General features: G+C 48.7%; 1 protein-coding gene across 1 annotated transcript in view; it reads left to right on the top strand.

The window, feature by feature from the left end:
* The window catches only part of LOC126519167 (multidrug resistance-associated protein 1-like), a 255,175-nt gene that overhangs the window by 202,876 nt on the left and 39,193 nt on the right, over nt 1-13,106 (top strand). Inside the window, exons 20-21 of the mRNA XM_050168782.3 lie at nt 1,321-1,537; nt 4,440-4,584. Of these exons, the coding sequence (XP_050024739.1) occupies nt 1,321-1,537; nt 4,440-4,584 (362 nt within the window). The remainder of the gene's footprint in view (nt 1-1,320; nt 1,538-4,439; nt 4,585-13,106) is intronic.

The following is a 13,106-nucleotide window of genomic DNA, read 5'->3' as shown; positions in this document are numbered from 1 at the left end:
CACATCATGCCATTCGCTCCGTCCTTATTACCGCTTGCCGCAGTAGCTTAGTGACGATGGCTTTATGCTGCGCTAGAGGCTGCGAGTTTGACCCCGGCCGCAGCTCGATAGGGGCGAATGCTAGAACTCCCATGTACTTAGATTTACGTGCACTTTCAAGAACCCCAGGTTGTCTAAATTTATCGGGAGTCTCCCACGGCGGCGTTCCTGATAATCATTGTGGTTTTGGCCGGAAGTTCACTAAGGTGACTGTTTGGCCATGTTGGTAGAATATGAATGCAGTTTTTTGCGCACAAGACGAGGACGAAGAAGAGGCTGATACACGAGCGCAGACATCTGCGCTCGCGTGTCTCAGCCTCTTCTTCGTCCTCGTCTTGTGCGCAGAAAACTGCATTCCTGGCAGAAAGACCAACATAACCTAATCCCCTCTCTTAAACATCACTTACAGCGCATACGTATACAAAAGACAAAAAGAACGACTAAGACAAGCGCTGTCCCTTGTTTATGTATGCGCTGTAAGTGACGTTTGAAACAATGGAATACCAACTAGCCCGTACCCGAACCTTGCTAATCCCCTCCTCCCGTCATCGTTTTCAACCAGCTGCCAGGTTTCTCAATGCTCGGAGACTTCCATGTAGCAAGCGTTTTCGCTCTACTGGTGGAGTTCTATTGAAGTGCGAGTGTCACCATTCTGCATTCCAACACCACCGGTGCGCGCACACGCAGGGATCGCTTTGCTGCAGGCAGTCCCTCCCGTGATATTCAATAAACCGTTTGTGCCTTGAGCTGTATTAGGCCTTGAACGTGGCTGCTAGTGAGTGTGGTGTCGTGCCACAGTTGATTTGGTTCGAACAGCTGGGGCTTCTCTTCACTGCACTGACATATTTTACGGCACTATATTCTGAATTTAGGCTGGATAGTTGGGCGTGTTGGTTAAGCATGATCTGAAGTGAAGGCGCCAAAGCGACGGTGGACGAAGTAACACACACACACCCTGAATACACACCCTGAAGGCGCCCTGTGTGTGTTCCTTCTTCGTCCACCGTGGTTTTAGCGCCTTCACTTCAGATTATATTCTGAAAGATGGAGGGATAAAAGGCAGACCTATCGCGCCTTTTCTTTCCGGGGGGCGGGGGGGGAGGGTCAGAAGAGCTTCACCTGAAGTTTAGGCTTTTTGCCGACTATATCTCCTGCTCGGGGTCCTTCACCCATTATAAGACATGGGCATCGATCTCTTAATTTATCAGGTTCTTGGTTAGAGAGTAAGCCCACGAAGAACCTTGTGTTTCCCGTATTCCTTCTTTCGCTGTTTATGCACAGGTGAAGTGGTGGGTGTACCTGGCGTACGTCAAGGCCATGGGCAAGTGGCTGACGGCACTGACCTTCGTGTCTTACGTGTTCTCGCACGCCTTCAACATAATGGGTAGCTACTGGCTCAGCCTGTGGAGCAACGACGCCCTGGACCCCGTGCTGGCCACCGACCCGGAGCAGCGCAATTTCCGTCTCGGCATGTACGCCATGTACGGCGGCGTCGAAAGTGAGTGCGCGTGCATATTAGCGCGTTCGCTGTCTTCGATCTTCGCGTGCTAATACTGCGACGAAGGCTCGTGAAAATGCAGGACCGGCAGGCCAAGCTTGTGACATTAGCGGGGTATTTGCGGCAATACAGATTTGTGAACCAAGGCTGAAATACTTGAAGAACAGGAATAAATGGCTACGCACCGAGATGATTTCCAGCTCAGGTACCACATCTTCGTTTAATACATTGATCAAAGCAACGAAAATAGCAGGCACATCATGCACACAGCCAATGAAACGTGGATTACTCGTGTCATGGATGAACCAAAGACACACCTTCATAGCTCGTGCACGTTGTGCATGCATGCGACACGATGTGTGAGGTGCACTGCCATTCGCTTGCGTGCTGTCACATTGCAAACAATATTCCTGCAGGGCTTTTTTTATGTACCAAGAATCTGTAATGCAAGGTTGTAATTGTTGCAGTAACAAGAGAGCAGACAGGACATCAGTGGCCTCAATTTGGCTTGCACAAACGGGGAGATGTATTAATGACCGGGCCCGGGAGCATGAATTGTCTGTAATCAACAAAGGTAATGCGCATTTACCTGCGCATTGCACGGTTTGCCTGGAAGGCAGATGCCAGCCACTACTGCGTGAGATAAAGATACTTGTCAGGAGTGGTGATACGTCAGCAAGAGAACTTTTGGAGGCATATCACACAAAAGAGGCACGAGTTGTATTAGCGATACGTCTGTTTTTCTGTTTGAAAACGAGTTGCATCTATTAAAAACGTCACTGTAATCGCTCTAGGCAACACTGATGCACGCATGCGCATTTGTTAATCCTCCCTGCCCTGCTGTAAGAATAAAATCAGTTCAAGTTCAGCGCTCGATATGTTGTTTCGCACTCCCCCTCCCAAGTCCTTATTTTCCTTTTTTGGCGCAACAATGTATTCATTAGATGTGCTAGGGACCATTGCCAAACTTGGTACTAGCCGTACCATAACGGACGTTCGAAACTATACGCTATACGCAAACTACACGAGTCATGGCAAAAGCGCAAGGCAGACAAGCATAGTTAAAATTGTCTTCTTTACTCACTATCGTAGTAGCACGCTTAGCGGTCACGATGAATTCGAACGGCGTTCATCTTAGCCGCCTTCTCTAAATGGAAGGATACCAACTCGCCTAATTTACTACTATTGCCCAAAGAAGTTGGTGATAAAGCAGGAAGTGCTGTTTTATCAGAATCATGTACCAAACGATGCGCTGGAAGGTTCCCTGGGCTAGAAGCCGTCAGACAGAGCCCAGCTGACATGATAGCAGCTACGTAAATTGCATATGTTCTGATACGTCGTCGCGAAGGCGGGATAAAAGCAACCAAAGCACAACGTATAATTTAGCATACTTACAAATCGCACAGTTACATAAAATTACAACAAAGAACACAAGACTATCAGCAAAACGAGAACAAGGTGAAAGCAGGAGCCAACGCATCCACAAGTGGACTTGTGTCCTTCAAATTGACATATGCTTTCCTCGCCGCAGTATATATAGGTGGGGTTCTTCTAAAAGGGAGAGGGCGTAAGACGGGTGGGTGCGGCAACGAGCGAATGCGTGTTAGCGGCGAGGGTGTCGAATTGAGGATAAAGGAGTGCTGTGCACAAGGCCAGGGACACGGCCGCCTGTCAATCACGTGCCAACGCCCGTGTGTCAGCCGGCGGGTCAACGGCGTGCACAGCAGCCCTCGATTACCTGTTTCGCTGGTGGTCGTGGGCTGTCGTGTCTACGAAAGAGATGCTAGAAGGAGTGGCAGAAACCGGTGCTCGTGAAAAAAAGAAAGAAAAGGAAACACTGAAATGGTATAATTAAACTAAAAAAAAACGGAAAGAAAAACACAAGAAGGAACAAAAAACAACGCCAAGAAACCAAAGTAAGTGTTGTTGCCTATAACTTGAAATTTAGCATAGCGAATACATTCTAAAGCTCCCTTTGAAACGTTTATGCCTATTGGTTTCAATGTTAATACAGAATACAACACATTTATAAATAACACGCCTAAATTGAAGCAAATAAAAAACAGTACTGTCAGCCCGAGGGCCTTTACAGGAAGGGAAGAATACGTACAATTGATACACCATGAAAAAATAAGCCAACTAAATGACCAACACAGGCGTCTCAGGAGAGATGAGAATCAATTTAACTTCTAGGCACTGTACGAATTCTCCCCCCCCCCCCCCCCCCCACTGGAAATGCCAGAAATATAGCTTGTTAAAGTCATGATTTACACCATAGTTAGCGGCAAAAACATCATATGCACGTTGCAAAAATTCAACGCATGAGGCTGATATTACAGATTAAGGGAGCGCGTTCCATTCTGTAATACATCTAGGAATAAAGCTGTACTTAAAGCAATCATTTCTTATTTTAAATGCTCTAATGTACTGGCTATGGCGATGTCTGGATATTTCATTTAGGATTTTGGAATACTTGTGTTTGTCGACAAGCAAGCGCCAATTAATGACGTGGTAAATATATTTGAGTCGCTGAAATGTTATTGCTTTTATAGGCCAGAATGGGAAAAAAATGTAGGAAGACAACTGCGTTTTACTCCAACCGGTTGCATTTTCATACGCATTTAGTGTATGAGCGTTGTGGGCCAAAGTTGCGTACTTACAACTTTTACGGAAGTAAGGTACAAGATCTATATCGGTGTTTCTTGTAGAATAATGGACAGAATAACCTAATAAGTTCACTGTTCTAAAAGTAAGCAGTGCATAACGCAAGGGGGGTAAATACTGAATTCCTCAAATGCTTTACAAGTGGTTCCCGGCAGTTACGTGGCAAATTATCTTTTTTTGCCACCTAAGAACTTTATTTGTTGCCATGCTCCTTATCATGGTACGCATTCTTTTTCAGCTATATTCATCTTGGTAGGCAGTATTTCACTGAATCTTGCGGCACTGCGAGGAAGCAAGATCTTGCACTCTGGCATGCTCGAACGTGTAATGCGTTCTCCGATGTCCTTCTTCGACACTACACCTATGGGCAGGATTCTAAACCGGTGCGTACGATAATATTTCTACTTGTATTCAAGTGAATTTTGTAAAGTTCACATGCCATGACAGGCATGCGACTTGGCATCTCGGCATTTTCTACAGCACATCATCTGCAGGTCGTCTGCTTCTTGTGAGGAAGACATTGATGGCGAATCAGACAAAGTAATTTTGTCTCCTTAGCATGTGCATTTTCACAGAACATATACAATACAAATTTCCACGAAAACATTAAGATGGAGGAGGCGGGAAAGATATTCACCGATGAATACGATACTCCCTAATGCGAAATTTGAGCGCAGCTGTCTAAGTGTTTTCATTGCGGATGACTGTTAGGTACACGGTTTATATTAGCGATAGAAGCCTGCGAGTAGCGTAGCTGGTGCGGACAATCTGCCTCGTGTGGCACATTGCAGACGGAGCGAAGTGGGACGCGTCTGCCTCGCCCATTGGGAGCTTTCTCAGGGAAGCGCGAGGCTGACGTTTGGGTGCGGTTCACAGTACGGCTTGGTTTCCGTGCTGCTCCGTGCCGCAGCCGCCGTCGCCGGCCGTGTTGCGCAGCACCACGCGCTTTCGTTCCACCAGCACAGAGAGCGGCTCTTCGTCGCGGGGAAATTGTGCCAACGGTGTGACAACGCCCAAGGGACCTCGAGCCGTACTCGTAGCCTCTCGCCATCACCCTTTGGAGTAGCAGTGATCTCCGCCTGCGCCGTCCTCGTAAGGATGCACATTCGGGACATTTTAGCGGTGAATGTAATTTTTCGAACTTGATCTGTGGGTGTAGATGTCCTTTGAAACGAAGCATTTGTGGCAATCCGTCGCCGTAAAGTTTCTACGCGCGCAGTACGGTGCACGCCGAAAATAGTGCAACGAAACGGAGGTGGACCGCGCATAGTGCGCCTTGCCGTTTCAGGTTTTCTTGCCGTAGGTGGCGCTCGCGACGGGCTCTGGTTAATTACTGTAGGGACGAAGGAGACAGTTTAGGTTTCAGTTTTAGTGCAGCTAAGTCCGGTGGGATGTTTTTCAACGATACAACTGATCAGGAGCTTACAATACAAGGCCACGAAATACCCCGAGTGGCCGAATACAAGTATCTCGGGGTATGGATAAACAAAGGGCAGATGTACACGGAAAAGCACGAACAGTCTCTAATAGCAAAAGGGCGAAGAGATGCCGGGATAATGAAACATAAGGCATTGTGGGGTTACAACAGGTATGAGGTACTGAGAGGCATTTGGAAGGGAGTAATGGTGCCGGGGCTTACTTTCGGGAATGCGGTCCTGTGTTTAAGGGCAGAGGTTCAGTCGAGACTAGAGGTAAATCAGAGAGCTGTGGGAAGGTTAGCACTAGGTGCCCACGGGAAAACCACAAACGAAGCAGTACAGGGAGATATGGGCTGGGCGTCATTCGAAGCACGGGAAGCTCAGAGTAAAATCCTATACGAAAAACGTCTGAGGAAATTGGATGATAACAGGTGGGCATAAGGTGTTTAACCTATACAGAAAGAGCGTTGACTCACAATGGCGGAAAAGAACTAGAAAGCTAACCAGTAAGTATGCCAGACACGAGGACGAAAAAGGACAGAGCATTAAACGACAGGTTAAAAATGCGGAAGGTAAAAATTGGATAAATTCAATGGGAAAGAAGCATAGTGTAGAACTATATCGATACTGGAAACAGCAGATCAGGAAGGAAGCGTTTTATGATAACTCAAGAGGCAGTGCCCTACTCTTTGAAGCTAGATCAGGATGTCTTAGAACGCGGAGCTATAAAAAGAAATTTAACGAAGAAGAAGACACATGTACTGTGTGTGGTAAATATGTAGAAACAATGGAACACCTCATACTAAAATGTGATGGTATCAACCCCGATGTCGATGCGGCCACAGTCACCCTTCCTGAGGCCCTAGGGTTCAGAGATAATGATAGTCATGTAAATAAAGGTGCGGTGGAAATTAGCAAAAGGCGATTGGAGGATTGGTGGCTCAAAAGCAGAGAGGTGACATAAGGTTAAAAGTGTAGGAAGACGTATTTAAAGAAAATCGAGAAATTCAATAACACACAACACAGATAAAAATAAAAGGCAAAATAAAAAGCTGAGCATGGTGGCAACTGCCACCGCCCCGTTTCAAAGGGGACGCTCCTACCTTCCATCCATCCATCCATTGTTCGTTGGAAGAAACCGAAAAGCTGGTGGAACAAGGAGAAGCGATCGCCGAACGACAGAGAGCCTCTCGAGAGCAGGGGCAGGCAAAGAAGGCGCAGTTGCCGCAGGATGAAGTAGCCAGTAAATGGGAAATATACCGGGATAAAAAGTGTATGGTTCAAATACTGGTGCAAGCAAAATTAAAAGGTGAAAGTGAACGTTGGCTGACAGAAATACGCGAGAAAAAGAAGGCCGCACCTAGAATATTTTGGAACCGCATAAAACTATTAGGCCGGAGGTCAACAACAATAAAACATATCCTTGACGAAGATGAAAACAGACTGGAAGGAGAAGTTGCAATAAATTACATCCGAAAAATAACAGCCGAATCTCTCCAAGCCAATGACGTGGTTGTATTTGAAGAAAAAAAGCATGAGAACCAAGCAGAAAAGGAGCTGGTGCTGACAAATTTCAACTGTAAGAAAGCGCAAGAGAAAATTAAGCGCACAGCCACGGGGCTAGACGAGGTTCCCGTTAGGCTGATAATGAACTAGGACCAAGAAGTAGGGAAGCTTTGGTGAAAGCAGGGGAAAAAAACTTTGAAAGATAGACGAATACCAGACAGTTGGCGACGAAGTGTAATGAATTTAATTTATAAAGGTAAGGGGAAGAAAGATAGAATTCACTCGTATTGACCGTTGAACATTACATCGGTAATATACAGGCTAGCAATGCAGGCAATCAAATTAAAGCTGCAAGCATGGGCAGAGAATAATGGCATTTTGGTAAAGCTTCAGAATGGCTTCAGAATAGGTAGGCGTTTAGATAACTTATTTGTTCTTACTCAGTGTATTGAAATATAAAAAGTAGAAATCACACCGTTATATGTGGCTTTTTTAGACATTACAGGAGCCTACGACAACGTAGACCGCAACATTTTGTGGGATACTCTGGAAGGGGATGGCTTAGCTGACTATTGTCTACAGCTTTTGAGATTTACCTAGAAAATACCGTTTGCGTTGAATGGCAAGGGATGAGGAGCGAGGAGAAAGTCCATATCAACAAGGGACTGAGGCAGGGGTACCCTTTATCCCCGCTGCTGTTTATGATGTACATGGTGGGGATGGAGAGGGCGCTAGAAGGAAGTAATATAGGATTTAATTTCTCATACAAACAGGCGCATACAGTAGTAGAGCAGCAACTCCCAGGTTTATTTTATGCGGACGACATTGTGTTGCTAGCTAATAAGCAAAGTGATTTGCGACGTCTGGCTAATATCTGTGGACAGGAAGGCAACAATTTAGGTTTGAAATTTAGTGTTAGAAAATCAGGTGTTATGGTATTCAATGAAAACAGTGAACAGACAGTGGCGACACAGGGCCAGGAAATACTTCGGGTAGCAAAATATAAATACCGTGGTAATGTGGATAAACGAAGGCAATATATATATGGAAAGATAGGAAAAAACTAACAGTGAAGGGGAAGAGAAATGCAGCCGTAATAAAGCACAGAGCGCTATGGGGTACCAGGTACTCCGAGGTATGTGTAAAGGTGTAATGGTTCCAGGACTTACTTTTGGAAATGCGGTTGTTTGCTTTAAGTCAGGGGTACAATCAGGACTCGACGAAAACCAAAGGTGAGTGGGTCGCCTCGCATTGGGCGCTCACGGGAAGACTACAAATGAAGCTGTGCAGGGGGATATGGGCTGGACTAATTTTGAAGTGAGGGAAGCTCGCAGTAAAATCGAGTATGAAGAATGGTTGAGGATGCTGGAAGAAGGTATATGGGCTGGGAGAGTGTTGAGGTATCTGTACAGGAAAAACATTGATTCACAGTGGAGGAAATGAACTAGGAAGCTTACCAGCAAGTATGCGGCCTGTAGGGTGGTGTTGTAATCGCACCGCTGGCACGAGTTGTTGCAATCTCAGTGCTGACGCCCGTTGTTGCAAATGGGTCGCAAGCCCCAAGGGTAGCGTTGGCCTGGCGGCCTGGGGCACTGGAAGCATCCGAAGGTCCCGGCAAAGCATGAGTCGACTGGTAACAGAACAACTGGTTTATTCTAACATCGCAAAAGAGCGGGCGGTCAGGTCGACCGAAGTGAGAGACGGGAGAGCACGTAACTCGACAGAAGAAATCGGAGCCTCTCTCTTGGCGTCCGGGGGCAGCTGCTCTTATACTTTCGCAGTTGAGGGCAAGAAGGAAGGCCTCGTGACGAGACCACGTGACGGCGGGTACGGACAGACTGAGAGACACGTTGAGACGAGTGTAGTGACGCATCGCCAAGCTGGCGCCTGTCAGACCTCCTCGCTCCACACTTGGGAAGCTCCTCTCCCCGGCTGCCGCGCTTTGACAAGCGTGGGCACACACACACACACGCACACACGAAGACACGTGGCACTGAAACACGCCTGGACGCGCTTGGCGGGGAGACTGCGGGAGCTCCGAACGGGCCAAAATGTCCGCCGCTTTGAACGAAGCTCCGGCGTCCGTTGCATCCGCGCCGGCTATACCGCGCGTTGTAGGCGAAACGTAACAGACCGCCCCGCCGGGGGAAGGAGATCCCGATGGTCAGGGGACTGCATCCGCTGTCCGGAGGGATGTCGCTCGATGATGCTCATAACCGAAGTCGGGCGTCCTTCGGCGTTTCTTGAGCGCAGCGCACAGAGAAGGCCTCGTTCTCTCGTTCAGGTTCACCCAGGACACTGCAAAGTGACTTCGGGAGAGTTGACATTTTTGTTCTCGTTCCCGGCAAGCGTTAGAACTACGCCGAAACTCAACCGCTCAGTCAGCAAGCACGGCACAACCCTCACTAAGCCCTGCCAGGCTCTTTCCCCTATTATACTACTGCCTAGTTCCTTACAGTAGTTTAGCAGCACTCAGAACGCGTCCACAAATCGGAAAATTGCACTAGAAAGCACATCATCACTTTGAAACACTACACAAAAGCAATAAGTTAAAAAAAATCCTGCCTCAGGAAGAAAAACATCAGTAACAAACAATTTTGAGGCTGATTCCCACGTTAGGGGCTTCGACTTAAGCCATCGGCGTTACCGTTGAGACTCCCCTTTTTGTAACGCACCTCAAAGGAATGTTGTTGCAAAGCGAGGCTCCAGCGCAGGAGGCGGCCATTTTTGGGAGAGATGGTCTGCAGCCATTGGAGAGGGCAGTGATCCGTCTCAATGATAAACCTCGAGCCGGCTAGGTAGCATGACAATTTCTGAACGGCCCACACGATACACGCACTCTTTCTCGGTGGCGCTGTACGCCTGCTCACGACTGGTCAGCTTACGACTAGCATACAGGACGGGGTGTTCTACTTCTCCATTTTCCCGTTGGCACAGTACAACGCCCATGCCTCGCTCACTAGCATCACACTGAACAACGAACCCTTTTGTGTAGTCGGGCGATCGTAGCACAGGCTGGCTTGTTAGGGCGCTCTTTAGGGCGCTAAAAGCTCTTTCCTTCGTCTCATCCCAGACGACTGTTTGCGGCTCTGTCTTTCTTAGAGCATCCGTCAAGGGAGCCGCGATATCAGAGTACCTGGGGATGTACCTCTGATAGTAGCCGGCGACACCTAAGAACGACCGAATATCGGTCTTCGTGCGCGGTTGCGGGAAGTCTCGCACAGCGGCCACCTTTATTTCAGACGGGCGGCGACGACCCCGACCAATCACGTGACCGAGGTAGACAACCTCGGCCTGTGCTAACTGGCACTTGGGAGCCTTGACTGTCAAGCCCGCATCGCGCAGGCGGGTTAGCACTGCCCGCAAGTGGGCCATATGCTCAGGCCAGGATGCGGAGAATATCGCTACGTCGTCTAGATACGGTAAAGCGAATTCTTGCTGTCCCCGCAACGCTTTATCCATGAGGCTTGAAAAGCAGTATGGCGCGTTCTTCAAACCAAAGCTCAACACTTTAGGACGGAATGTTCCCATTGGTGAAATGAACGCCGCATACCTACTAGCCTCTTCTGTAAGTGGAACCTGCCAATAACCCCTGACAAGATCTAGGGTGGAAATAAACTGCGCGCTACTCACTCTCTCAAGGCGCTCCTCGATGTTAGGGATCGGATAAATTTGATCCTTAGTGATGGAATTAAGCCTGCGGTAGTCGACGCAAGGACGAGGTTCCTTGCCCGGTACCTCAACTAAAATCAGAGGGGAGGTATAATCACTCTCACCCGCCTCAATAACACCGAGCTGTAGCACTTTCTTTACCTCAGCCTCCATAATATCGCTCTGGCGGGGTGACACCCGGTACGCCTTGGATCGTACTGGCTCTGGGGAGGTAAGTTCTATGTCATGAGTAAGGACAGAAGTCCTACCAGGCCTCTCAGAGAAAAGACCTTGAAACTCTTGTAAGAGCTGGTGTAGTTCGGTTTTCTGCTCAGGCGACAGCGATGCTTTACTTATTAAGTCACTAATGACTTGATCGGTGTCTTTCCTGTTCGTCACTGAGCCTAGTCCCGGAAGCTCGACCGGAAGCTCTTCGGGAACGTTTACCATCATGCACACCACTGCTTCCCGTTGCTTATAGGGTTTGAGCAGATTACAGTGGTAAACTTGCTGTGCTTTCCGCTTTCCTGGCAGACTCACCACGTAGTTAACGTCCGACAGTTTTTGAACAATCCGTGCTGGGCCCTCCCACTGCACGTCGAGTTTGTTCTTTAGCGATGTGCGCAATATCATGACCTCATCGCCCACCTCAAAACGACGGGCCCTGGCTGTCCGATCATAATAAACCTTGGCCCTCTGCTGGGCCTTTGCCATTGCTTCACCTGACAACTCCTGTGCCCTTCTTAAGCGTTCGAGGAGCTTAAGCACGTACTCCACCACGACTGGGTCGTCGCCCCTGCCTTCCCACGATTCTCGAAGCATGCGAAGCGGAGATCGCAGCGAGCGACCGTACACCAGCTCAGCTGGCGAAAACCCCGTAGCCGCATGCGGCGCGGTCCGTAATGCAAACATCACCCCAGGCAGACACAGCTCCCAGTCAGTTTGATGTTCAAAACACAATGCTCTCAACACGCGCTTCATGACGGAGTGGAGCTTCTCAACGGAATTCGACTGGGGGTGGTGCACTAAGCTGTGTAACAGCTTTACCCCGCACCTTTCGAGAAAGGCTGTCGTCAAAGCGCTAGTAAACACTGTGCCCTGATCTGACTGGATTTCCGCAGGAAAACCAACTCGCGCAAATATGGACAGTAGTGCATTGACTATCTCAACAGAGCTGAGTTCTTTAAGCGGCACTGCTTCAGGGAACTTTGTCGCTGGACAGATCACAGTCAAAATGTGTCTGTACCCCGTGGCTGTTACCGGCAGAGGTCCCACTGTATCAATAACGAGCCGTCTGAAAGGCTCCGAAATGATAGGTACCAACTTCAACGGCGCCCTCGATTTGTCCCCTGGTTTGCCCACCCGCTGACAGGTGTCGCATGTCTTCACAAAGTGGTCTGCGTCCCGAAAACACCCTGGCCAATAGTACTCTTGCAAGAGACGGTCCTTAGTTTTCTTAACTCCTAGGTGTCCGGACCACGAACCCCCATGCGACAAGCGCAACAGATCCTGACGGTAGCACTGAGGCACGATCAGCTGATCGAACTCCACTCCTCTGCGGTCTAGATACTTCCGGTACAGGACCCCACCTCTTTCCACAAAGCGAGCATTTTTCTTGGCGATACCTTCCTTGACAATGCAGCGTATGTTTTCTAGGCTGCCATCCTTCTTTTGCTCGGCTATCAAAGCCGACCGGCTGACTTTTAGCAACCTATTAAGTCCGTCTGACGTAGGCGCGATGAGCAAATCTGCAGATAGCTCTTCTAACTTTCCCGCATCGGGAATTTCCTCTCCAGTATCTGGTGCCTTTAACGGTACAGGCGCAATTTTATTCAGTTCGGGCGTGCTCGGAATATCAGCTTGCTGCGCCTCTGACCCTTTCTCATCGTTCGACAACGTCGGCCCCGCAACTACCGCCTTTGCAGCGAGCTCCCGAACCTTCGATCTGGTTAAGGCCTGAACGCTAGCCTCACCAAACAAAAGCCCCTTCTCGCGCAGGAGGTGATCGGACCTGTTCGAAAATAGGTACGGGTACTGGGGGGGGCAGCATAGATGACACTGCGGCCTCCGTCTCAAGCGCTCCGAAAGGTCCTTCAATAAGCACTTTTGCTACGGGCAGACACACGCTGTGAGCTTCCACGGCTTGCTTGATCCATGCGCACTCGCCCGTGAACATATCGGGTTCTACGTAGGAGGGGTGAACTACATCCATCGTAGCTGCGGAATCGCGAAGCACTCGGCACTCTTTCCCGTTCACGAGGAGGTCTCGCATGTAAGGCTCGAGAAGCTTCATGTTCTCGTCAGTGCTGCATAAGGACAAAAACACGACT

Source organism: Dermacentor andersoni, chromosome 10 (genome assembly GCF_023375885.2).
Source record: "Dermacentor andersoni chromosome 10, qqDerAnde1_hic_scaffold, whole genome shotgun sequence".
Classification (NCBI taxonomy): Eukaryota; Metazoa; Arthropoda; class Arachnida; order Ixodida; family Ixodidae; genus Dermacentor; species Dermacentor andersoni.
The sequence above is the reverse complement of the archived record's forward strand: the minus strand, read 5'-3'. Positions and strand labels throughout refer to the sequence as shown.